The 27,934-nt window shown below is 42.3% G+C and overlaps 1 protein-coding gene across 1 annotated transcript; it reads right to left on the reverse strand.

The window, feature by feature from the left end:
* On the reverse strand, window positions 1–26,689 carry vipr2 (vasoactive intestinal peptide receptor 2). The gene is made up of 14 exons (XM_028966978.1): window positions 26,598–26,689; window positions 25,084–25,440; window positions 19,514–19,616; window positions 16,841–16,948; window positions 10,725–10,816; window positions 4,469–4,566; window positions 4,010–4,148; window positions 3,468–3,618; window positions 2,455–2,515; window positions 2,040–2,109; window positions 1,395–1,486; window positions 760–901; window positions 628–669; window positions 1–174 (listed from the first exon to the last, which is right to left on the reverse strand). Exons 2-14 carry the CDS (start codon window positions 25,132–25,134, stop codon window positions 1–3), a joined length of 1,323 nt encoding a protein of 440 aa, XP_028822811.1. The 5' UTR covers window positions 25,135–25,440; window positions 26,598–26,689.
* Between the last annotated feature and the right edge of the window lie 1,245 nt (window positions 26,690–27,934).

Here is a 27,934-nt window from a genome sequence, read left to right on the forward strand (position 1 = left end):
TCACACCACCGTGGTCTCGGTCTGGAGGAAGGACTGAGCTCTGGAGTTGCGGTGGAAGTGGGACACGTTCTCCGAGCCGTTCCTGGAGATGGAAGAGCTGTGTAGCCTGTAGTCTCGGCCGATGTAGCGCTTCAAACACACACTCCGCCACTTCCGCTTCAGTTCACCCTGGACCTGGGACACAGGATATGCATCACTGGCGCTTAGCGAGAGCTCACTGAGACGTCCTTCATTTCTTTGCTCAGTGAGAGCTCATTAAGACATCATTTGGTACTCAGTGAGAACGGAATGCAATGACAGTAGTCCACCTAGGCTTCCACACATCTCGTATTAATATCGACATTTGGTAACATTCACAAAGTAACAATTTACTCAGTGAAATATTACTTAAAACATTAGTTGCATACACATAATGATTTATTTATTATTAAATGTTTATTAATTCAATTTAACCCATGGCAACATTTAGACATATCATGTACTTGTAGGTCAGTAATTTATAAATAATTAACATCAACCTATAAATTCTTCTTCTTATTATTATTAATTGTTCATTTTTATACTTGACGGTGTACTTGTGCAAATTTGTGCTGCGGTGCGTTATGTCAGAACATGTGGAGAACATACCTCGCTATTCAAAAAGCAATAGAGGATAGCCACAACCAGGCCCTGGAGACAGCAAACAGAAAATGAATCAGAAGAAAATGTGCTAAAGAAAATAAAGCCTATTCAGTTCATTTAATCATACATAATCATTACCTGGAACGATCCCAGGCCCAAATCAAAGAATATTTTGTAATCCTCCATTGCTTCATTTTCATCTTCATCCATCATATAAACAAACACAACGTAATTCACGCCAAATAATGGGATTAAGAGAAGTGTTGATTTAGCCAGCCTCCTAAAAGCAACAGCAAGAAACAAAATGAATTTTTCAGACGGCAGATTGAACTGCCCGCATACCCACCGCTAACTGCACAAATGGAAGAATAATATCACATGATTGAAATCCCAATTGGCTAATAGTTCATAGCAATTACTGCTGTCTGAGAGAGTGACACTTTAACATGGTGGAAAATTGCTTCGACGCGGTATAATTTAAAAGGAAAGGCGGTAGAGTAAGAGAGAGCTGAATTAGTTCGAATTGATGGAATGTTCAGAAGAGCATGGTGTATCTGTCAGCAGTGAATACATTTCACCTCATTCAAACTCTCCGCAAATTAAATGGGGGGAGTTATCTAAATAACTAAAAAACGTCTCTTTCAAATGCATTTCAGCACTGTGTGAAAATTCGTTTTTTTCCCATTAGTTAATTGCTAGCATAAACACGTAAATGTCTAGCATAGCAAACAGCACTAGACATAACCTACGAATATAATATAGCATAATATAACCTGTACTGAGACTGGTCATTTCCACCAACATCTGGGCACCGTAGCTTCTGGACCAAGATTCGAATGATGCTGATGAATAGAATAAAGTTTATCTACCAAAGAAAAAAAAAAGTTTGTGATGAATTACTTAATATCAAACATGAACAAGACATCTTCACTAAAATAAGTGTTTATCTAAAAGTCTGCTTTAGCTCAGCATCATTGTTAAGTCCATGAAACGGACCCTAAACGTTGAGAGAAGACACATGAGCCCCGTGCACACATGCATCTCTCCCCTTTTCTCTCAAGCAGTAAAACAGACGATCGTTTGGCCCAGAGAAAAGCTGCGCAGCCCACACACTGTCCTCAGGAACGTGACCTCTTGTAGGTGAGGTTGTGTAAATGCTTACTGTTACATCACGCCCAGCAGAGATGCTGTCACACACACTAACATGTCTCTGGGACTCGGGCCTTCCCGCAGTGACGTGAGTGTTCGAGCTGAGCTGCCTCTCGCCATAACAGAAGCTGGAGTGCATTCACATAGCAGGAATGTTTCATGTATGTTCTGACCCTTTTGGACCTATTAAATATATACGTTCTTGTCATACATTTAAACTACAGCGGTTTTATGGTTAATGTTACACTTGCAATATGGAAAAAACGTACTATGACTGAAGTCATTATGGGCCAGTTGATCACCCTCCTGGGGACAGCAGACTCATTTCTCTCCCAGCACCTAACAGAGGGGACATTTTTTTCTATTTTGGACAGTAATAAACATAGATGTACCCTGCATGCTCACAAATAAGGGCATAGCTTTTTTGCTGACTGAAAATAACATGTAGACCACTTCACTTAACAAAGGCTTTTTTAAAATGCTGGAATTTAACTACAATGCAAATGCATAAAACTTTGATGCAGTAGAGTGGAAGAACGGGCGTATTAATTAACCATGAATTTGCTACGACGTTAATATACACCTCTTTATTCCGCAGAGGCCCAACGGGGCCACAGAGGTCAGACCGAATATGTATTTTGTGGCTGTCGTTGAAAACGAAGCCCGCTATTATGCAGAACTCACCCGGTGTCCTCCAGGTACACTCTGCAAACGATCCATGCTACCACAAACACCGTCGGGAATCCTGTGGAGGAAAAAAAACTAGTACCAAAAAAAGAACACAGGAAGGATAAAAATAGATCATTGATAAGATCACTGGATTAACGGAGGCTCCTTTTTATATAAATACTGTGTAAGTAGTTTGAGTTTCGTTCAAGGTTTGAATGATTATACTTCTCCACATTATGATAAATAATTAAAATTGTATTAAAAATCATAAATAAATAAACAAATAAATAAACAAAGCAAAAAAATTCAGTACAACCTCTGGCCGGAAAAGTGGTCTCAAAAACACAGCGGTAAACATTGTAAACAAAACTAGGCCAGTAAGTGTCAGGGAAAAAACACTCAGTGCACGGAAGTGAATGTCCAACCGAGGGCCTGGTTTATTATCGCTGTCATCTTGAAAGAGAATCTTAATGAGGTGTTGATTTGATGCTTCTGGTGAGCCAAAGTCCACCACGGCCTTCCAGGCACATTAGGGTCCTCCGAGGGAAGCCAAGGTTCCTTCACTGTCACTCCTTTTATTCCACCACATGGCAGATGCTGTCCACAGAGATGATGGCACACAATTATCCTTTAATGTGGCCCAGTTCTTAAACGAATGAAATGGATGCGGCCGGTAACGGTTTCCCACGACATCCCACGAGTGTAATCTAGCTAGAAAGGATATACGCCGTATGTGCGAATAACACATCAGAGCATAACTGAGGACTTTTGTTTGATAGGGATGTTGGCCGTCTCAAGATGAAAGCATAGAAGGGCTGAATATATATGAGCAAGGGCTCAAAAGTTCCATTTAGATAAGAACTGTACTAAAGGAATGTAAAGTGGTAATGGGCTTCTGGCAGAAGTGTACAGGTCATATGAAAGAGCCAAAAAGCAAAAGATCACGACACTCAAGAAACGGCCTTGAAACCAGAGAGCCTTCCACTATACCAGAAACTGCAAATGTGTGCCATTTGAATCAGACCTACCCCAACCAATGAGAAGATAGACGATGAGGTGTCTGTTCTCTGAGAAGATCACCATCAGCAGTGTGTGAAGGTATAGCCCCTCCACCAGCAACCAGAAGAAGTTCGCCATGATGAAGTAGTTAAAAACGACCAGGCTTGCCTTGCACCCCACCTGGAGCACAGTCAACAAGACACTTTGAGTTTCAGTGCACGCTTTTTTACTTGCTTTCTGTGTATTATTGTGCACAAAACTTACACAAATCAGTTAAAAATGGCGTAATAGCAGATTTTTACTTCACACAGGACCCACAGAGGCATCTTAAAATATCTCCTGCTGAGCAAAAGATGAACCAACCTCCAAAATGCTAAACGGTTCTTTTTTTTTTTATTTTTAAATTTGTTGATTATTCTTCATGTTGTGCACAATTGTAGAGCGATTGTATATATTTGATGCCTTTTGGTGATCACCTTATGTCAAATATAGACAATTTGAGCAAGGGCGGCCACATTTTTGCAAGCCACCGCATAACATGGTCTGTTCTCCTCGAACAACGTTGACTCACCAGGGATGGCTGTTCAGTGCACTCTGTGTTTTCGTTGTGCGAGAACAAGATGGCGTCCTTGGTCAGGACCGCTATGGCTCTCAGAATGAAGGAGAAGAACAGGTTCAGGTGGATGTAGTTCCTGGTGCAGTGAAGCTTCCTGCGGATGTCGCACAACATGGCAACAGCATGAACTCAGCCACAGCTTCAAGACACTTCAATCATGATCAATCGATCTCTCTTTTAACGTCAACCCTGCACTTGAACTAATCTCGCTCACAACAAGCGCGATCAAAACGTGCCACATGCCAAACGCAGTGTTTACATTCCTTGTCACCAAAGATGAATTGTGGAATCTCCAAAAATACAGACGGGCGTTCATTTCCAGCTCTTTAACAATCGCGATTCATTACAAAACCTTTTATTTTTTTGGCTCCGTATGCGACGCGCAGATCACCACAGTCGTCCATTTGCACTCACCTGAAGAGGCACAGGATGGTGCTGCCGGTGATGAGCGCGATCAGCGAGAGGCTGTGGCCCAGAGTGTACAGGGTCTTCACCACCGTGTAGAACACCAGCTGAACGACAGAACAAGGCACAGGTCAAAGCAAAGGACGCACGTTTGTCCTGCACTACTTCAACTTTATTGTATTTGATACAACAGAGACCAGTTTGCTGGTTAGTGCTAGTTGGTAGGGGAGGAAAAAAATCAAAACTACCCAGGCAGAATGTTCTCTATCTCTTTTTTTTTTTTTACTTTCAGCATTCATTACTGATGATATAGGAGACATGCTGTGTGTACATGACAGGATGGGAAGAGCATTAGCGCTGGAGCAAAGAAAAGCGCACAAGAAATTCACTCGCCATTCATTTCGGTGCAGCCTGTCTACAAATTACAGTAATAATGTAAATGGGGGGTCAATCGGATACATATCCCAAATATTCCAGCCTGGAAGTCCAAAATGTAAACAAAAAAATGTGTTTAAAATAAAGGATTTATGATGAAGTGCTAGGAAATCACGCAGAACCTTATACAAATTTCTACCATATACACTACCAGTCAAAAGTGTTAGAACATGCAAGAGGTAATGTAACTAACCAAACTATTCCTGAAAAGATAAATGTTTCAGATTTTGACTATATATCTATTCAAAACTGTCATGAACATAGTCGAGAGGCGACACTGAAATGCGATTCATCAAACAGGCCTAAATAGGTATCACAGTGGGAACTGGTGATAGAGAGCCAGTGGTGGCCTGGCGGGTAGGGAAGCACACTCGAATCCTGAACTGAGGTCCCCTTGATTAAGGTACTGTCCCCACACACTGCTCCCTGGTGCCTTTCATGGTAATGGGTTAAATGCAGAGGAAAAATTTTGTTGTGTGAACAGTGTGCTTTGTCGTGTATCCCAATAAAAAACAAAACAAAAAAAAAAACAATCACTTTCAAAATTGCATTTATACATTATCCTGTTTCCAAGTTTCAACTTTCTTGTCTTTGATTGGTCAAAAACTCTGGCCACAAGGAAACATTTGTGTCTGCAGTGCAAGTCGTGTTGAAAAAGGCCGTGAGCTCTGCCAAATCTTTTGGATTTTGTTGGAAAATCACATCAAGTGTTCTCTCAACTTCACGGCATGTACTAAACATGCACTGCTGGGGAAAACAAAGTGCGAGAATCAGCAAACGAGGCCAGCGGATACAACCAAATCCAGTGAATGCTGGCAGTTGCCGTTTGTTGGATTTTATTGGGCCAGCGAAAATTAGCCTTTGCTCATATTTTAGCGAATGATTTAATGCTGTGACAAAACGTATCTGTTGATGAGACAACATTAAGCCACATTTCAGCCTTTTATTAACTTGCCTGCCTTTTTTTATATAAATAATCTGTCTGGCATGGCCCACGAAATTACATTCCATTATGCATAAACAGAAACACCCTTGACCATAAGAGAGAAGGCGTCATCCAGCCAAGCCACTTTTAACAGTACGATCTCTATCAGCAGAGCATTCATGAAATTCATATCCATTTACAGAGCAGGAACACACAGACAGAGACTCATCACCGTGGAAACAGGGTGCAGGCCAGTTGGCGTGGTGGGGGAGATGAGCGTGATGAAACTCAGGGACTTGCATCCTCATAAACAGAATTCTTTACCCATGAGACAGTGCTTCGCACGCGGGAGCTCCCCCACGCTTCCACAGCAGCAGCGCACTTAACCGAGCCTCGCTGTAGGACCCGGGTTCATCCAGCAGCTGGACTTGTTTTTTTTTTTTTTTAAGTCCAATGCTATTTTAGTATGTGCTGTTTTGCGTAAGTTCTTTGAGGTTTTGCAGACATCAAACATTTGCTAGCAGCAATAAGGCTGACGGGAGCCCAGGTTCAACCTGGTAGATGGACCTTAAGCATGGTGACAAACATGAAATGAGTTTGAAAAAGAAATTGTTGTCAAGAAAAAACATCTAGCCTGAAGAAGGCCAGATTTATTACTTCTTTAATCTGTTTTCGGATGTGATAAAAATCATTTTCATTTCTAAAACCTTTTAAAGTGACATGCATTAGTAAACAGAAACTTGCATTTGGCTGTCATTAACAGCCATCTCCAGTTATCATAGTTTTTTACAACATGAACACCTGAACAGGATCCCTTTTGATCCCTTTGATGTATTATTAATTCTAAATTACCTTTAACTTCTGTACATTTACAGCATTTATCAGATGTCCTTATCCAGCGCGACTTATAATCAGTAGTTACAGGGACAGCCCCCCTGGAGACACTCAGGGTTAAGTGTCTTGCTCAGGGACACAATGGCAGTAAGTGGGGTTTAAACCTGTTTGTGTGTTTAAACCTGTGGTAGTAGCCTAGTGGGTAACACACTCACCTATGAACCAGAAGACCCAGGTTCAAATCCCACTTACTACCATTGTGTCCCTGAGCAAGGCACTTAACCCAAAAAATTGCTCCAGGGGGGGACTGTCCCTGTAACTACTGATTGTAAGTTGCTCTGTATAAGAGCGTCTGACAAATGCTGTAAATGTAAATGTCTTGATCCGGTCTGGCAGGGGCAACTCCGGGTCCGGAGTTCGGACCGGAGTTTCATGTTGGTCCTGTGTTATGTTTCCTGATTGTTATCACCTGTGTATAATTGTATAAAGCTGCCCTGTTCGTGTCTGTTTGCCGTCGGGTTATTGTTTGGTGATGTTTCCCTTGTCCTGCCTACCATGTATTAAACCCCTGTCTCGTGACGTCGTGCGTATGCGTCCTCCTTCCTCGCCATGTCCAGCCATCTGGACACTGTGACTTTGTGCCGCTCTGGTTCAGAGGCGAGTATGTTAACCACTAGGCTACTAACACAGGAGTGTACAGAAGTATATTTTGTTAGTAATTTTATCCACAGACCAAAAAACATAATTGGCATAGAATATCACCATTCTAGCTAGAATATTATATTCCTAATAATCTAGTTTTGGTGCTAGGTGCAGCAATACCTTCTGTGGTGCTAGGCGTCTTCAGGATTTATATAAATAAACATATAAAACAAAGATCTGCTTCTGTATTGTATCAATATATGTATTGTGAAGAAGATAAATTATCCATTTATTACTGTTTTGGGCTCCTCCCATCACCTAGACTAGCCCCACTTTTAAAGCAGTCCTCTAAGTGTCATCCTGCTGTCCTTGACCAAATATAAACTTCTATTCTAGTCTTCTCTAGTTAAGCCATAACAGCAAACGTCGTACAAAAAAATTATGATTATTGAAGCTGACCTCACATGTAAGAACGAGACAAAATCCAGCCACCCCTATTTGACAGAGGGGAAAGTTTTGTTGGGGAAGAAGGGATCATTTCCTTTTCCAGACAGACAATTATATGCTGGCAGACGGATGTACATGGAGCCTCTGAGGGATTTTTTGGGGATGCCCGTGGAAAGTATCTGGAGAAGATCACAGACGGGAAAAGGTGACGTTAAAAACTTTTGCGCCGCAACAGCAACGACTGAGCTCTCTTAAAAAAAATAGCTGCATAAATATTAATCTGCTGTGCATTATAGCTGGCATAACGCCATAAAAGGCTGGAGGTGATCGTGCTGTATGGCCTGTATGTCCAGCTCTAAACAGCACACAATTCACTTTTTTCTAAGGTTTTTCTCAACGCTCATGTGAAAAAATCCATGCACATGGCCACATTTCTTTTCCTTTTCAAACCACTTTGCCTTTTTTGTATGTGACTCAAAAGCTTACAGCCCTTTGCGGAATTCACAGCTCATCCATCTACTGTAATAAATCTTTTTTTTTTTTTTGACAGAAACTTACATGGGAGTCCCCGTACTCCTCCTTTCAAACGGAATCAATAGCTCAAGGTTAGAAGATCAGTGTCTTGTTTAATACATGAATGAACTTGATATAAATAAAGCAGCATCACTCAAGTTCACTCTGTGCCACGACAGCTCCCAGATCAGTCTGAAGTCACAAGGTCATGCTGAGACCACAAGCTCCCAGTAGGGAAGCTTGCTGCCATCTCCACTAATTCAAAGGGGGGATTCCCAAACAACAAAGATGGGCTTTTGTGAATATGACCTCTGCTACCGTTGCTCTACCAGTCAGGAAATTGCTCAGATGTGTAATTTCCCCCCCACACAGGTATGGAAAGAAAAACAATAATCCTACAAGTAGGTGTATTGGCAACTGAAGTCAAAGGGGCAATCTTCTTTTAGAAACTGTGTAGTTTCCATCTTCCCTTCCTGTACACTCGCTGTCAATGTAGCTACAGTGAACCAATGGGTGGTAGTAGCCTAGTGGGTAACACACTCGCCTATGAACCAGAAGACCCGGGTTCAAATCCCACTTACTACCATTGTGTCCCTGAGCAAGACACTTAACCCTAAATTGCTCCAGGGGGGACTGTCCCTGTAACTACTGACTGTAAGTTGCTCTGGCAAATTGTTGAGAAGTGTGCTCAGCTATGAAAGGTACTGAGCCTTACAGCAGGAGGCAATGTGTCCGACTGGCAGCCAAACCTGAACACCACCACAACAATGAAAGCACGGCCAAGTATCGTGTGAAAAAGCAAAAACAGCATTTGCATTGTGTCTTTCTGCCATAACATGGTATATTTTGGACATGGACATCTGGACTCTGAGACTGGCAGAACTGTGTTTACTGTGCACCATTAACTGATAGCGCTTCATCGTCTTTTCCCTCATTAGGTCTCCTCCTCATTAATCATGTTACCTTTGATTTATTCTAACCAACCAGGTCTCTTTTTAGTAGTACTGATGGATGCAATGGACATACATGCAATATATTGACAACTATTGGAGTAGTTCTAACAAACATGGAAAGGCCACACATTCTGTGGTATTCATTCTTCTCTTTTAGAAATAACATTTCCGCACTCACTCATTCAAATTCATCATAGTAGTTCCTGGGTCCTCTAGGTTTAATTTTGAGATCAATACCTAATTTTTGTATAATATTACTATAACAAAAGTAATATTTTGACCTGGAGATCACAAATTATTGTTCTTATTATCTAGAAATGTCAACTTAATTTTTTTCATCTCTCAAGATAACAATTTTCAATATAAAATTGTTACGAGTCATTTAAAATATTATAAAAAACAAAAAGCCAAACAGGGACATTAATCCATTAGCATGTTGGCATCAGTCTACGTATAGGTCTTAGTGGGTAAACCCTAAAACACTACAAGTTCAGACAATTGATTGTCTGTTTTCCACATGATAAGAATTTCATATTTGGGGCAGTGGTGGCCAAGCAGGTAAGGAAGCAGACTCATAACCAGAAGGTTGTGGGTTCAAATCCAGAACGCCAAGGTGCCGACTCTGCTCCTTGGGTGCCTTTCATGGGACACATTTCGTTCTACGCACTGTGTGCTGTACTGTGTATCTTTGTTTTCTAATCACGTACTTTTTTTATACTCCGCAATAAGAAAAGAAAACATCCATTTTCTCAGCATCACAAGAATACTAAACTCAGAATTGCTTTATTTATTGCTTTCAGTTGCAGATTTTGATTTGGTGGCTAACCTAGTGAGTAATCCAGAGCCTTACAGACTGACCATCACAAATATTTGGACTACATAACATAAAATCTTTTCATTTCCCCGTATGACACATGATACATGTCCTGCTTCTCCTTGGCTGCACTTGTACCCCTTAATGCTGTGTTTCTCTGGTGGCATTTTCTACTGCCGCACATGATCCTGAGATGGACTCTTATAAATAGAATGCACATCTAAATGTATTCCAGGCATTAATTAGAGGAAATTATGAGTATGTGACTCCCCCTGCCTGCTCTGTGACTCTGCCCTCTAAGACATAAACACGCGTGTGGAAACACACACACACACACACACACACACAGATTGAAATGTCTGGATAGATGTAACCCAACGTTCCAAAAAACACGGTCCCATCTGGCAATCTGAGACAGAGGCCGGGTCGCTGAGAGTTTCAGACAGGCCACTCGGTTCTGAGGGCCGGAGGCTGTGCACTGTGTGACTCAGCCTGTCGCTCGGAGCGATGCGGGTAGGACGTCCATCAGTCACAGCATTTCCTCCCCCCGGCACCACCCAGCCACTCACTTCTCATCAGATTAGCACGCTAATGGTGGTATTACAGTCCATCCCGGACACCTCTCCTCTCATTAAAAAGAGACAAATGCTATCTGGATGCCCTTGTCTTCTTCCCACACATTTTGTCAAAAGCATAATTTACCTTGTTGGGCTTTGCCTCCGACCAGCAGACACTCTGTATGCTGGGATAGACCTCAGACCAGCCTTGTGTTGTACAGTTCCTACTGATGTGCCCTGAAATACACATAAAACACCAACATAAAACGATGTGTGCTGCATGGACAGAAGTCTCTAAGTCAAATTTTACATCTGTAAATACTGTGGTATTTTTTCTCAAGAGCGGAACAAGCAACAGCCATTCCAATCCATTTATGCAAATGAGATGGCCAATCAGTCAACGTTACTCCCACCACGGAGTGTACACATGGGCATACAGTAATACATAAAACATGTTTTTTTATATTTATATATATATATATATACACACACACACACACACACACACACACACACATACATACATACATACATACATACATACATATACACACACACACACACACGCACACACACATACGCACACACACACATTTATTTATTTATTTTATATGTATTTAAACCAAATTTGTCACAGTGATTAATGCTGTAATGTTGAAAGACATTTTTTAAAATGTATAATTGTGAGCTGGATGCTGGGGGAAGGTGACGCTAAAATTCCCCATAGACAGTAACTACCATCCATAAACAAACCACCTCCCCTTTATCCAAGATAGAGCATAGAGTGCACGGCTCGGTGAGTGCAGGCGAGTGCCGAGCTCTCAGGGGCCCGCAGTCGGAGGACTGAGTGCTGACTCCACCGAACCATGTCAACACGGCTGTCTATTCCTGCCCGTGACCACCGTGAAGCGCAATAAAGCCCCCCAAACACACTCTGGCCCCTGCTAAAACACACGTGCGTGCCTACAAAAGCCAAACAGCATGCGCCCCTGCTCATATATCACGCCGACAGCTGCACACACACGGAGCCTTGATTTACATTTGTGCATTTGTGCATATTTACAAAGTGATTTATTTGAAGGTAATGTCTTATGACTAAACAGATTAAAAAATGATAGGTTAAGACCAGTCATAACCAGCAGCTACCAGTGATTAAAGGTGAAATAGCCTGTTTGGCGCATTTTTACATGGTTTTGGTGGTTTAGGTATGAGCAGCATATTATTTGTAGACTTGTAGAGTCTCTCCTTTCAACTAATCAGCCAATAATGCGTACAAGGTTCACTTCAAAAGCTGTTCAAGTTTGTCAGAGACCCCTGTTCTGGAGGAGCTTTATCCAATTCTAGAGCTTCAATTTGGCTCAGCTCATAAAAGCACATCACTCTCTGCCCATTGGCATGAAGGTGGCTATGGATGAAAAATGGCGATTCCTTGGTGTAGCTACATGGACACAAGCAGGGTTTCCCAGATGAAGGCGTCTGATGCTCTAAGACCTGAAACACCCTGGGGTCTTCACTGATAATATGTTCAAGTTGCACCACATGTTGTTTAGAAAAAACCATGGGTTCCTATTCAACATCTTCTCTATGTACACTTGTTCTGAATTTTTCATGAATCAAAAGTGCATTTACGGCCATGACAGTGCAGTTCATGCAAAGGAAGATTTTGGTACGGTATTTATTGTAGGGTAAGTCCTCACTACATCTTAATGCAGGGAGGTTACTGCAATTTATAGTTAGGGAGGCGAAGGCATTACACAACGGGCTAAACCAGAAAATGTCTGTTGGGCTTGCATTTGCGAGCACCACTGGGCGATTAATCCATCTTTATTTTACCACCCCTGAGTTTATGAAATTATTGTTGCAAACTTGTGAAGGATTTAGTAGGACATTCCTGTTGTGTGTTCATGAAATGCAATGTAACTCACAATGTGTGAGAAATAAGAAATGGAAAAAACAGCATGATTTGCAAGCAATGGGCTAAAACAAATTAGGTAATCATGCTTGTCAAGACTCATGTTGCTCAGTGAAGCTTGCACATTTTTGACATCTCACGTCTCCTGTATAAGACATGGAATCTCACCAATAGAATAGAATAATGAGACACATGTCCGTGGGCATACTAGCAGGTACGGAACATGAAAGCTGTAGGGTGTTGAATCTGAATGGCAACTTAAAACATTCTGCTGAGTGAGAATACTGCTGTTACTGTATATGTTTGGTCTCCAGATTCATTTTCATGATGCTTGTGGTTGGGACCAGTGAGCTGATATCCTTTTTATTCTCACCCTGCCAGTAAATTATATTGAGAGTGCATCTGTCAAAAATGCACATAACAGGATCTGTTGAAAGGTGCCCAGGGAGCAGTGTGTGGGGACGGTGCTTTGCTCAATGGCACCTTGGCAGTTCGGGGTTTGAAACTTATTTGCATATATATATATATACAGTCCCTGACAAAAGTCTTGTCGCTTATCTATTTTGTAGAAACACTATTAACCTGACTTTTAATTAATCAATTGGTGTTAGAAATAGCTCATATGAAAAGCTAAAACCCTACCAAATCATGTTTAATGCATTGAAATGAATTATGGTTGGGAATATAAAAGGTAGCTAAGATTTCTTGGTATTTCAGGTTATTGATGTTGCCTTCCACCCTGCAGATCTCTCGCACACCCCCATACTGGATGTAACCCCACACCATGATTTTTCCTACACTAACTTCACTGTTTTCTGGGTGAATATCGGATCCATGCGGGTTCCAGTAGGTCTCCTGAAATATTTGCGGCGACTGTGGTGTAATTCAACAGAAGATTCATCTGAAAAATCTACCTTCTGCCACTTTTCCAGCATCCAGGCTGTGGGCCTTGGCAAATGTCACACGTTTTTTCAATTGTCTTTTGTGTAGTGCTGGCTTCTGGGCACTGATTCCACCATGGTGGCCATTTCAAGACATAATCCGACAAACTGTTCTGGTTGACACAGGGACTTTAGGCGACCAGGTCTTGTGGAGCTCTGCTGCTGTGGAAAATGGGCTGGCCTTGGATGTTCGAGCCAACAAACGGTCCTCTCGAGCAGTTGTCTTGTGGGGTCTGCCTGACCTGGGCTTGTCAAAAACGTCTCCAGTCTCTTCTTCAAATCTTTTTTTATCGTCTGTACTTGACACTGAGACACACTGAAGGTGTCTGCCACATCAGCCGTGGATCTGGTCTTCAGCCTTTTGATAATCAACACTTTAGTCTCAGGGTGAATCTTGTGTGCAGAATCAAGTTTGCAGAGGTCTAGTTGCAGTAGATGTGAAGGTCTAGTGTACTGGGCTTCTTTTTATACACACCCGAGACCTAATTGATCCATTATTAGTCACAGGTGAAGCTCATATGACAGGTGAAGCTCATTTGTAAAAATTGACTCAATGGGCTTTACCAAGCTTTGAATATTAGAATACTTTTTCACAGTTTCATTTTGCAGTGAAACTTTATTACAAAAGCTGTTGGGAATAAAATGAGCCATTTCTTGTAAAAAATCTTGATTAGAAATATATTTCAGTGGCACTTGATGTCAATTTGTACACAAGCAACAAGACTTTTGTCAGGAACTGTATATGAATCCTATATAAATATTTATCCTATGTATTTAATATATGGGTTTTAATAAGCTAAAACATTCAAAGAAGCCTTCAACGCCCTCAAGAGTTACTTCAGCACTGCTCCTGTCCTCACCCTGAACCACAACTGCCCTTCACAGTAGAGGTAGACCTCACAGTAGAGGCCATCCTCTCACAGAGCCCCCCCATCTGATCAGAAACTGCACCCCTCTCGCCAGCCAAGCAGAAGTATGATGTGTGCATCCTGGACCTCCAGGCTGTCAAACTGGCCCTTAAGAGTGGCGCCACTGGTTGGAGGGGGTCGGAGCACCCATTCATGGCACTCACCAGCCATAAGATCTTGGCATACAATCAGGAGGCCCGACGACTCAACCTTCGCAAGGCACGCTGGACGCTCTTCTTCAAGTTTCAACTTTCAACTTTCTTACTGGCCAGGATCCAAGAACACCAAGGCTGACGCTCTATCACAAAAGTACTCTCCTGAAGAAGAGTGCCTCCCAACCCAGACACTATCATCCCCACACCATACATCCCGGCTCCCATTTGTTGGATGATCCACGAGGAGGTCCTCCAGGGACACGTCAATGAGGCCCGCCTCCAGAAATAGGGGCACAACAACCCCGTGTCCGATCATCTAGGTCGCACCCACACTCTGGAACTCTGGTGGACATCCATGATGGAGGACGTGGCAAACCACCTGCACATCCCACAAGGGCAAGAACCAACGGCCCCAGAGACTCCTCCTTCTCTTAACATCTCCAATCTCCCCTGGTCCCACGTCTCCATAGACCTTGTCACAGGGTTTCCTCGGTCTGACAACAACACCATGGTCCTGGCCGCCCATCGCCCTGCCGCAGTGACCCACGGCACCCCAAACACTGACATGGTCCACCACCATGGCTGCCCAGATCTACTCTCGGACAGAGGACCTCAGTTCATCGTCTTGTTTTGGCATCACTTCAGGCATCAACTCAGAGTCCAAGTCAGCCTCACCTGGGACCACCCTGTCTTCTCTACCTGGCCCCAAGCAGGCTCACTCCATCTCTCCCACACCATGAACTGCTGCATCAGTTCCGACCAGGTCCGTGATAGGTTTCCAAATCACAAGCATGCAGCATCGGCCAGGAGGTTTGGTTGTTTCTTTTTCTATTTAATCACATTTCTCATAAACAGGTTATGCTACATGATCATTAGCTCATTCTGTCAAAATGTTTAACTTCAGTGCCTAGTTATCTGTGCATGTTGCGAACACCAAAAAAATGAATGCGAAAATCACACCATTTTGTGTCACTAAAAAAACATTATTTCCAGAAATTGTCCTAATTTGTAAAGACCTGTAAGACTCATTAACCCGTAGGATTCATAATCAGTGCTTATTTTTGTCTTTTTTGGTGCTCAATGCTCACGCACTGCCCTAAGGGCACAGCATAAAATAACACATACTGTCGACCATGATGTGTAACTGTAGTGTCACATAGCGAGGCGTGCATTTCATTACATCACAGGCAAGCACTGTTGCAAATGCAAACGGACTGTAAAGCGCACTGCTTTCTGTAACCGGCATGCCAGTCACAAGGGTTTACGGCCTAAATGACACGAGCTGCAGCGACAGAGATGAAGCCGCGCTGGATGCCATTTGTGTGCTTCTCCAGAGACCCTGCTTAGTGGACAGGTAGACTACAAGCAAGTTGTTCAGGTCACTAACCAGCAATCAGCAGAAACAAGAAAGGCTAGTTTCAATCTTCTTTTGCCCTGAGGTCCTACTTTTGTCAGGTTTCTAATGGAAGAGTTTATTGAATTCAATACAGTGCCAAGAAAATTGCATAACCCTGGCCCACAAAGAACCTTGGGCATTATAGGAATTTACACTGGTTTCTATTTAAAGCCTTTTAATTACATGCCACAATGTGAAGCAATATGACCGTATTATAAAATCATTAACAAATTGACATATGTTGTCAGCTAATATTTCCAGATGGGGTTAGCTAATTAGGCCAATTAACTCTCTGTTCTTTCATCTTGCCGTAGTGTGACCCCTTGACTGTCGGCAGGCCGGTGGATAAAAATAGACGGGGCAGAGATGGCTTAGATGGAGGGACGAATGTTGTGGAAGGATGATGGTGTAAAGTGACTGCAGCCGAGCTGGATGGGGGGAGAAGATGTGCTGGTTGTGCACACTTGGCTAGAGCCCATGGGTCAGTGAGCTTTAGTAAGAGAGGAGGGGCGAGATGTGATTCAGTCCGGCCTCTTACTCTGCAGAGGCGCCACCAACCCCCCAACCAGCCAAACAGAGAAAGAAAAAAACCACTCACATATCTTGTCTTACGGAGGAAAAAAAGAAAAAGAAAATGTTTGCTCGCAAATCTAAAGAACAGATACACATAGAACATTAAAGTAACTACGGTCTACTAAGTACAAAGATAGGCTTAAAAGGATCAAACGTGTGAACATATCACAATGATATCTGATGGGAAACAAATCCACCCTTGATATAACCCACTTGATTTAAAAAAAAAAAACATTCCAACATATTAAAACATAATGGTAATGGCATAGCATTAATGGCATAGCATTTTTGGATGCTCTGGTCTTCAATCATCAGGTAATGTATGAAAAGAGACCAGTGGGATGCCAGTTGGAATAACGAAATGACCAAACATTACCATTTCTGCCAAACAGGTTTCTGAGGGCTACAGGACAGGTGATGGTGACGACTTCACCCAGCTCTGCATGGTACCAGCAGGATATGTTATCCCATGTGCCTCTGCAGCCTATAAGAAAGAAATAAGCAAAATCACTTTAAACATTAACTTTCCACCTGTGCAATGCAAATTTTGGACTATATATATATATATATATATATATATAAAAATTCAAAATATTGCTTAAATATCAGAATATCATGACACAAGGGGATATTGTCCAGGCTTGTTCATGATGAAACATTTAAAATAGGCCCCTAAACCTTTTTACTTTTAAAATGTGCAATATATGGAAACATTCCACCCTAGTATTAAGTCAGGATTATATTATATCACTGGCTGCAAAAACTGTTTGCACCCATGTCATTCATTATTACATAGCATTACATACAGGCTCAAAAACTCAACATTGCCTGAATTATTATATCCCCCTGTACTGCCCTATGGTCCGTGTCAAGGAACAATGGGAAATTCAGCACCTGCCATGGGGCTATGGAAGACAACTTCAGACCGAAAGGACGAAGAGATTAGATCCTCACTCATTTACCTGTGCTGAGAAAGTGGTTTTGGCATTTTTCCCCCCGAACAAGGCCACTCAGCACATTAGTTGAGCAACTACCCCGCTCCCTCATACTCTATTGCAATTCCCATGGGTACGCAAGGTGAAAATGTTTTATCAAAGCTATGCATTTTATTAAATTCTAAGATGAAAATGCACTGCTGCACATAAACAAGCAAATGTCACTGTAAATATAGACACTTCATAAAGCACAACCTCGCAGGAATGTCAAAAAATGTAAAAGACAAAGTCAATAAATCAAGATAATCCTGCATAATGATATCCTGCATAATGATATATTAAAAAAGCTAAAACCAAGGTCCTCCTTCTATTAAATCCTTCTCAATTTAATATAAATGTTTAGACAGTTTTATGGCAATCTGTACCATGCAGATATGTCCTTTCGCATTCCAATACAGTCATGCACTAAAGACCCACTTATCTGTCTATTTTATACGAGGCAACAGCTGTGACCCCTCTCACTCACTCTTCTTCAGTCCGAGGGCAGCAGGGACCTGACCCTTCCTCGCAAAGCCACATCCACTGGATGTTCGAAGCTTTTGCCAAACTCCACTTAGGCATAAACATTCGGCCTATCGGAGATTCGTGTCGTGTGTTTACAAACCCTCGGGCAAGTGGCCCCTTAACAAAAATGTGACAGTGTATACATCGCGTCACCAGCACAAGCATGCCGCATCGGCCAGGATGTTTGGTTGTTTCTTTTTCAGTCCAAAAAAGGAGTTTTCTCATTAATCACGTTTCTCGTGGAAAGGCGAGCTTGGTCTGTCTCATGAGACGGGGACCCTTCGAAACGAACGCCTCGCAGTGTTTAAATATAGATATGACTTATTTCTTGTTTTTTTTTTTTTTTTTTTAAATCTTCGAATTTATATATGTGTTCCACTGGGCTCGGAGGAAATGAATAAGTAAAGCCGTGGCGTGTGCGTCGCGCCTGTCTGTCTTTTCATGTTATTTTCCAGCATATCGACCAGCGGTTTAATGATTAATAACCGGATGCTGACACTAACCGCGACTTGAGGCGACAGGAGCTAGAAAGGTACACCGAGGAGCAAAGGGTCTTTATTTTGGAGGTGCAGACAAATACAGGCTTAAGACACTGTAAATAACTATTTCTTAAGCACTCTGGCGTTCGCAGCGTAGTCTGTGTGGTCATGTGCTCTTCAAATGCATTTTCCACGCCTCTTAATTCTTCTATACATCACACTCGGAGGTCTCCGTGACTGTCCTTGGCTGTGACACCGAAAACCACGTTATCCTTTAACTGAACTGAACAGACCTGCCTTAAACAAAGAAGGCCTGTGGTGAATGGTGTATTATTTTAAGGAAAACACACATTTAAAATGGAAATTTAGAGATGGGTAGCATGTGGTACGAACACGAGCCAACAAGCATCACTCCACGTTGTGGTCTCCTGGAGTTCAAATCTACAGCTCCGGTGTTCCGTCGTGAACAGTGTGGCCTGGACGAAGATCAGACATTAATCCCAGAAGGATGACAGCCTAAGAACATAATCTCTCATTTCACTTGGGGTGAAAGAAAGTTTAAGATGAATTGGCCTTTTATCTCCATGTCGCCTGTCGCAGGACTTCTTCATCTCTCGGGAATTCTTGTTGTGAAGCACTTATGTACTAATGCAAATGAAATAATGCACGTGCTTCACAACATGCAAATTCATTAAAACCCACAACAAATATCCTGAGGTTGTCAGAGGGGAAAATGAAATTGTCAACACAGATAAATTTACCATTTTGATGACATTTCTCACATTACCTGAAAAAATTCTAAAATAGAGTGAATATGGCTCAGGGACAGACGCTTTAACCTTATTAAGTTTTAGAGGATCTCAGTAAGTCTCAGGGACCTCCTTGTCAAACCATAACTATACCGGTATAATTCAGTCCAACTGATTCCGGTGCTCCATTGACACAGACAAATAATTCACCGTGGTCCATATTAAAGTAATACATGGATTATGTGATGAACGGTTTCATCCTTGATTTTTAACGTATCATGCAGTATGATGGATGAGTAAATTAACACACTTGTGTCCAAACCTTGAGAGTTGAGAGGCGGCTGCTCCTCCAGCATCCCCAGACACTCCTTCTCAGCTTTCTGCAGATCATAAAGGAAATGGCATGTTGGATGCCTCCCACTCACCTAGAGGAGAGGAGAGATCGTTTTTAAAAACGAATTACTTCATGTCCGCATGTTTCCGCGTACCTCCTGTCATTTACTGTAATCCTTTTCGAATTTCTGGAAATGACCACTGAAATGCCACAATCAAAGCAAATTAACACACAGTTCAGTTTGTATTTATACGGTACGGGCCAAACGTTTGGACACACCTTCTCATTCAATGTAATTTCTTTATTTTCATGACCATTTACGTTGGTAGATTCTCACTGAAGGCGTCAAATTTATGAATGAACACGTGTGGAGTTATGTACTTAACAAAAAAAGGTGAAATAAGTGAAAACATGTTTTATATTCTAGTTTCTTTGCTCTGATTACTGCTTTGCACACTCTTGGCATTCTCTCGATGAGCTTCAAGAGGTCGTCACCTGAAATGCTTTTCCAACAGTCTTGAAGGAGTTCCCAGAGGTGTTTAGCACTTGTTGGCCCCTTTGCCTTTGAACGGGTTTCTCAAGCCAGGTGGCGCATTAGACCAGGGGCTCATCTCCTGTTTCCAAAATGCATCACAGACTGCTTGAGAAAGCTGTTCTACTATGATAATTGGTGATGAAAATAAATTATGTTCAATAAGATGTACTCGTGTTTACCAGCTGTTTATTCAGTTAAATAGCTGCATCCATGTTACCTCGTCATGTTTGATGTGGTAATTTCACAGTTCGAAGACTCGTTCTCGCCCCCTACAGTGCAATTCGGCTAGGTATACATCCGTGCTAAAATATCAAGGTGAAAGTCATCATAGTGTAGCGGTTCTTCTTCTTTTTGATTTCGTTTCTTGAACCACAAATGATGAGCTGACACCCAAGAGATTTTCTGTGCAAAGTGTATTCTGTACAAAAAGCAAGGTCGCGTCAGAACATCGCGTCACCCATCGCGTCTTTCTGCACCTCTCTCTACTCTCACAACTCACGCCATGTGTCCAAGAGAACTGAACATTAACATAAAGCATTCACAATTTACAATACTGCATTCCTGTACAAAAAGCAAGGTCGCGTCAGAACATCGTGTCACACATCGCATCTATATGAACCTCTCTCTGCAATATACAGTATTAAAAGAACATAAAAAAAATATTCACAAAATAACACACATGCAAAATATTCCTTATATGCACATAAATTAAAATGAAAGAAATAACTTTTTGCACACAAACCCCACGCACCTCTCACAACTCACACCATGTGTCCAAGAGACCTAAACTGGGTCTCAAAAACAAAATAAAAGTCTTTAGGAAATAAGAAACTAAAAGACACAAGAAAGAAGAAATATACTTATAAATCTAGTGTAACCATTTAACTCCGGCACAATAGCTTGCGTAGTATAGACCCAGCTCCCAACCCAACTTTGTGAATCGATTAACAGCGATATTTTTTTTTATTGCACGATAAGAGTCTCACGTTAACGCAGCACGTTAACGCCGATAACGGCCCACCACTAGTATATATATATAAATATTTACACAGACGTCATCGTTCTCATTAGTTTGCATTCATCCCTCCCACTCAGTGTCGATTTATACAGATGAGAAGCTTCGAGATGATTCGAGGGCTTGCTTCCAGCTCATTAAGAACACAGCATTTCGCAGTGCACTTTGTCCCATCCGATCACCAGCAAAGAGTCCTTGTGGTGATAGTGTCCCGGACTCAGGGCCATCAGAAAGAATTCATAGCGACACAGATCACAATACATCTCACTGATCAAAGTGTGAATCCTGCGTGATTGGGAAAGTTGGAGGGATGGAATTTTTTTTTATGTGTGCTGCCAGTGACCCTTGGACAATATTGTATATATATATGTTTATATACTTCCAAAATAAAGGATAAATATATAGGGCATTGTGAGTGTGTGTGTGTGTGTGTGTGTGTGTGTGTGTAACAGTGAAATCACCCCTGAGTCACTTTGGCTTGGGGTTTTCCTATCTGTGGACATAAGGGTGTTTCTCTGAATCACCAGTGAATAACGGTGGCCCCCGGCTCCGATTAATCACCTTTCCCCAAAAACTACACAGCGTTCTTCACAGTCGGCCCTTAAAAAACAGTCGCCGAAAGCTCCAAATATTTATCATTTGAAATATCCATGAGGCGGACGGAGACCCGGAACTCATGTATAATGCGGCATTACCCTGACGAATTGGACTTTATTGGCTGGCTTGGGCTTTTAATTAAAACTCTGTTGTCTTTTGCAAATGTGCCACTTCGCCTTGGCGGGTTTTCTGCCCTCTTCCCCCTGCACTCGCTCTATTGGTGGCCTTCTGGCATTTAGTCCAATTTCTCCTTTATGAGGTTCATTTCCACATGGGCAAGGGCATATTCACCAGATCTTCATCTAGCTTTGCACCTTTTGTGAGCAGCTTTTCACATTTCCGCTCATCGGTTATTATGTTTACATTTCGTTCCTTGTTCAGACTCAACAGAGGGCAGAACCCAAAAGTTATTTTATCAGATCCTGAGATATAGGCAGAAATGACATTTCTCTTTTTATCGGACAGCATAAGATGTACCACAGGGGAGATTCCATTTACATGAGTAACCTAATATTGGGTAACATTAAAATATTGAATGGATTAATGAAATCCTGAATTTATTGTATCAAACTACTTTACATGAAATCAATTTATGGAACAGTATATTCCATGCAATTTATAAGAGACACTGAAGTAACTACAAAAGGGAAGTCTATATAAAATTGATGACAGGTTAAGGAGAAGATGATAGTAATCTTAAAGAAAGCAAAGGAATTAATAGAAGCATTTGGCCACTCTCTAAATATTAGAAGAAGTCTGGACTGTGAGGTTGACTGGATTATGTTCTAAGGATATTTGAGATTAAGTTCAATTTCACACATGAAATCCATTAATGTATCACATCAAACAATCTGGATTAAATTGAATTCCACCTCAGACTTCCATATTGGTGTCCTGTTCACCCACGTGAGGCAATGTAAAAGGTAATACATTAGAGATAAGACATTAGCTGGTTAGTCAGCAGGTCACACACATAAAGTTGACCAGTTAACTTCACTTCCCAATGCAGGCATGTGGAAATATTACCATTTATAATGGCTCTGACTTGTTCCTATTCACACGCAGCATAATGGTAAAAGCATCAACAAATACACATCTATGCTATAATTCATCTAAAGAACACAACGCATATTTTAATGCAAGAAGCTGGCAGCATCATGATCTAGGGCTCAAAAGCTTGGCTTGGGACAAAGACATGATGAAAAATCTGAAGCTCACAGCCAGCTCCACCATGTAGTGTCTTAAGAAAATATATATATATTCAACCCAGAATGGCTCAGACTCCTGAACCTAATCTTACCAAATCCACATGAACTGGCCAAAACAGATAATTTGATCATAATTTTAACTACAGAGAAATTAAAACAGCAAAATCCTATTAGGTGGATTAGGAAGGCATCTGTCATGAGACCAAAACGTGCCTCCGTCAAATATTATTTCAAGAAAGGACACAGTCAGGCTAGCAAAAACATAATTATCAATTGCCTTTAATGGCACATGCAACCCTTTCAGTTTTTTTGTTTTAGTAGTTGGAGTTAAAGTAAACACTGCCAGGCTAGCCAATTCAGCACAAGTTGTATTATTATATTTGGGGTTGGAGTGATGATCAGGCACAATATAATAGAGGTGACCACAGCTTTTTGGTGAAATACTGCCCCCTAACTGATAAAGTTGGAAAAGTCGCTCACAAGGCACCTTTAAAGCGGTCCCCGGGCGCCTGTCATGGCTGCCCACTGCTCACTCAGGGTGGAGAGGACAAAGGACAAATTTCACTGTGTGCACTGTGTGCTGTGCTGCTGTGTATCACGTGTGACAATCACTTCACTTTCACTAAAAGTGGCATGAAATCATTTCCACTGTGTTGAGATATGCCTGAGTGCACAATGAACAGCTGTTACAAGAGCTTTCGTGTTCTTTCCGAGGTCCTTAAATCACCATCACGCTTTCAGTCTCTAGTTCTGTTTTATTTATATGTTCATTTACAAGTTAAGGCTTCCCTCATTTTCTCATCATAGAGCACTTTGTGTTAATCAGACGGACCGTGCTGGCGTACGCTGTGCACAACAGAAAATTTGGCCACCTCCTTCAGCCACTGTAGTGTTAACGTGTCAGGGGGTTCAGCTAAATCGTTCCATGTCTCCTGAGTAAAACCACACGACCAAGAACATCTGCCAGAACCCTTTAGACCCCCCTCAGCAGCTTCGTCAGAGTAACTTACGACTAGACACTGTGGCACAGAGAAGATTTAGTCACAAGTCAACTCAAGTCCTCATGTAAGATGCAGCAGCAAATGATCAAATCGTATATGACACTATTAGCGGACGCACAGTATGTTTCTGATGCATGTTCCAGAAATTTTGGATCAGGCAAGGCAATGAGCAGATACTTCGTGGGAACGCCTTGCTGAGCAGAACAGCAAAAGGTGAATAAACACATACCCCCCCGCCCCCCTCCCTCCTTCTCACTTGGATTTTCTTTAGCTTTGCATATAGGATGAGCGGAGCCTTAATATCTGACAGATGTGAAGGGCATGAGAAGAGGATAAGAAAAGTTTAAGTAATGAGTGAGAAGGGATTTTCCTCAGTATTTTTATAAACGGGTTCTGCTCCAAAAAAAGGGGGGGAAGAACGACTTCAAACCAGAAACACACTTTTTTGATGCCTCTGAGAACGGGAGGGATCCACGTACAAGCGGTCAGGCAAAGCACAACCACGGTGTTACAATCAGTATTTACAGGGACAGTCCCCCTCTGGAGACACTCAGGGTTAAGTGCCTTGCTCAGGGACACAATGGTAGTAAGTGGGATTCAAACCTGGGTCTTCTGGTTCACAGGCGAGTGTGTTACCCGCTAGGCTACCACCACACGATGCTTTAACCTGCTTTATCCAATTTTGCAAAGGTCACCCATTAAAGCTCTTGCTGTGGGATTTTGCGGACCTGTCTCCTGTCTCCACAGCTCTGAGCGAGAAGGAGCAGATGCTCCACGCCGTTTTAATGAAGGTGAAGGTCCACGCCAAGGGGTCCATCTCCCCCCCAAAAAAACACCAGATAAGTCCAATTCAAGTTGACGTTTTACAGAAATGAGCTTTATTTGCAGTTTATGCACTCTGTGCAGACTCCCCGTGCAGAGAATTATCTCGGCCGGGAACGAGACACCGAGATAACCAGCCGATCGGATCTTTTTTTTTTTTTTTTTTTTTTGCGTCCGAAACTCTGGCGTTGTCGATTAATTTTTTTTTTTTTTTTTTAAAACGTTCGGGTGAAACCAAACGAGCGCTTAATTCGTGGATTATTAGTCGCGCGTCTTCGTTTGTCGTCTGTTTGGTTTTGAGGCGACATCTTCCTGCCGTTTTCCTTCATCATTTCCGCCATCAATTTGATCGAAGTAAAATTTTCATTGATTCGACTCACCGAAGTCGAGAGCCAAAGTGCGAAGAAAGCCAGAAGGGGCAGGAGATCCATCCTCACTGGCGGTCGAGATGCGCAAGGCGACGCGCTGCCCCGGAGGAACTCATCGAGAAGATGATGAGTTTTATTTTTTTTATTATTATTATTATTTTTTTTTTTTTAAGTATATCGGAATTCCAGGGAGCCGAGCGAAACGCGGGGATCCAGGAGCGCGGGCAACGCAGAAGTGCGACGTCCGTCCCCGCGAAGTAAGTCCCGCCGCAGACAGGGGTCTCCACTGCGCCACAAATCAAACCCACGGCCGGCGTCCCGTCCACGCTCGGGCTGCGAGGAGGCGTCACGGGACAGACCCGGGTCCTCCTTTAAACAAAAAAAAAAAGAAAAAAAAAAGAAAAGATGAGCCTGTCACCCCTCCATCATGGTGCAGGATTGGTGCAGAATTGGTTATCGTGCAGCGTGTTCCGGACACCAGTCAGAACCACAGAAAAAAAAAAAAAAATTTCTGGCTGATCCTGATTCTGTCCTGCCATCTCTGCTGGCCTATTTGGTGATGATCATTTCAACGTGCCTGAATAAAGCTCTCCAAAGGTTGCATGAATACATCCAGCGCGCAAACAAACGTGACCTGAAGTGGGGTCACATGTTCTGATGCTGAATTGTCAGCTCACTTGTCCGTTTGTTCTAGAACCACGAGGAACTTGTACCAGCACAGAAGCTGCTTCCACGGACATCTTATTGAATGAAAGTGTGCTTTGGGCGAATATGTGATGCCATCACGGTGTAATGTGACCATAAAACTGTTCCCGGCTCATGTCACGAGGTAGATGGGGACACAGAGAGCAGAGGGGGTCGATGGACAACGAGAACGTCCTGCACTGCTCATCGATCAGATCCGATCACTGGCCTGGCCTCGTTTGACCAAAAAAACAAGGCGAGACTTGTCTGCAGAACACGAGGGCTGGAAATTCCTGAGAATTTCTCCGATAAACATTGTGATGCATGCTGCAGATTTGTGACTGATGACCCGCTGATCCTGATAAAAACAGAAAAAGAGGCAACGCCACATTAGAGGAATCTCACGGGGGACCATTCATCACACAGGCATGTGTTTACATGGCAATAAACCTGAGGATCTGCTCGGCTCCCTGGCAGGCTCTCGGCACAGTTGTTGCTTTACGTTAGTTCACCGGCCTCTACCCTTTAAACTCAGATCATTCACTGACGCCGTATTTCATTTCACCTGCACCCATGGGGGCGTCCTTTTGTCTTCAGGCCGCACGAAATTGGAAAAATTTCATGGGTGCGGGACGGACCCTGTGCATGCGTGGCAGCGCCAGGGCCGGCTCTTTAATAGCAAAACGCCATGTTTGAACAAAGAGGCACAGTCCATACGCAAACTAAACCCTTCTCAGATGTCCCAACCCAGACTAAACATTTGAACAAAAGCTACCATTCGGGTCCAAAGGGGGAACAACTCGCACTTGCTTTTTGATTGATTGCAATTTTGTTTCACCTACTGTTCTTTAGTTTGTTTGCTTGTTTGTTTGTCATTAGTCCAGAATTGGTAGAGCACAGCACGTCATGTTTCAGGCGACGTCCAGTATCACAGTGACCTCTGCTGGCAACTGCCATAAAAAAAAAACTTGACTTATGGCTGGTGTTCGGTTGAAAGAGAAGACCATATGGTGTCCTGGGTAGTTTTGGACGACAGTGTTATATATGAGTAGGTCTCATTCTAGCAATATATATGATATATATATATATGATCAAATGGATCATTCAAAGAAAAAGGAGTGTAGGCATTCTTTTCCTAATCCCACTGCATTTTGTTGGAGGGAGACGTCATAAAAGTGACTAATATATTATGTGGATTCCTTTATAGCCTTAGAGATGATGTCAAGAATGCTCTTACCCGTAACCATAATCACATGTTGCATACTTCTGTGCAGGAGCTGCGTGTCACATTTTATTATTAATAAGCGTGTGTGTGTGTGTGTGTGTGTGTGTGTGGGGGGGGGGGGGGGGCTTTGGCAACTGAAAACAGATGTACTATTTAAACAGTTGAAATCTGATAAAGAACTGTGCTGCCGGGTTCTGTGGAGGTTCTAAAAATATCTCTAAATATCAGGCCCTTCATCACATATCAGATTTGTAAGATTTGTAAGTTGCCCCCATTAACTAAAACAGAACACTTTTCTCTAAATTTAGTCACTTTGGTGATTATGGACTCGTTTTTTTATCTGTTTTATTTTCAAGCCATAAACCCGATGCTGTGAGTTCATTTGAAATGCCACCAGTACGACACTAACTGCTGTGCCGAAGTTATTCTGAATATTTCTTGTTCTTTTTATTAGTGGTCCTACAAATACACATCTTATTAGAGCGCAAAAATACTTGCCATTGTCGGATAATTAGAAACGTTTCTCTTGTCACGTGGTAATTGCAGCGGGCGGCCGCGCTGAGTTGACGCGTTTTAATCGAGCGCCACCTAGTGGCGGGATTGGAATTTACAACACGGGCCAGAACAGCTCATTTCTAGGTGACAGTCAGTAGGGGGCACGTCCGAAAAATTCTAATTGTAATAGTATTATGTTGTTGTCCAAAAAGATCTTGACCAAAAGATCATTCTAATGCAACGTTCTAATAAAAGAAGAAGAAGAATACGGCGTTTTGTATCTTTGGGTTTGAACAATTTTATGCAACTATCTGCACCCATACACATTTTAATTAATTTTTTAATATATTTTGACCAGGCGGGACGATCCACGCAAATAATAATAATAATAATAATATATATATATTTTTTTCACCACGATAGACACGTAGTCCCCCGAAAGAAAGTGCGGAGCCGTGC

Source organism: Denticeps clupeoides, chromosome 2, assembly GCF_900700375.1.
Source record: "Denticeps clupeoides chromosome 2, fDenClu1.1, whole genome shotgun sequence".
NCBI classification, from domain to species: Eukaryota; Metazoa; Chordata; class Actinopteri; order Clupeiformes; family Denticipitidae; genus Denticeps; species Denticeps clupeoides.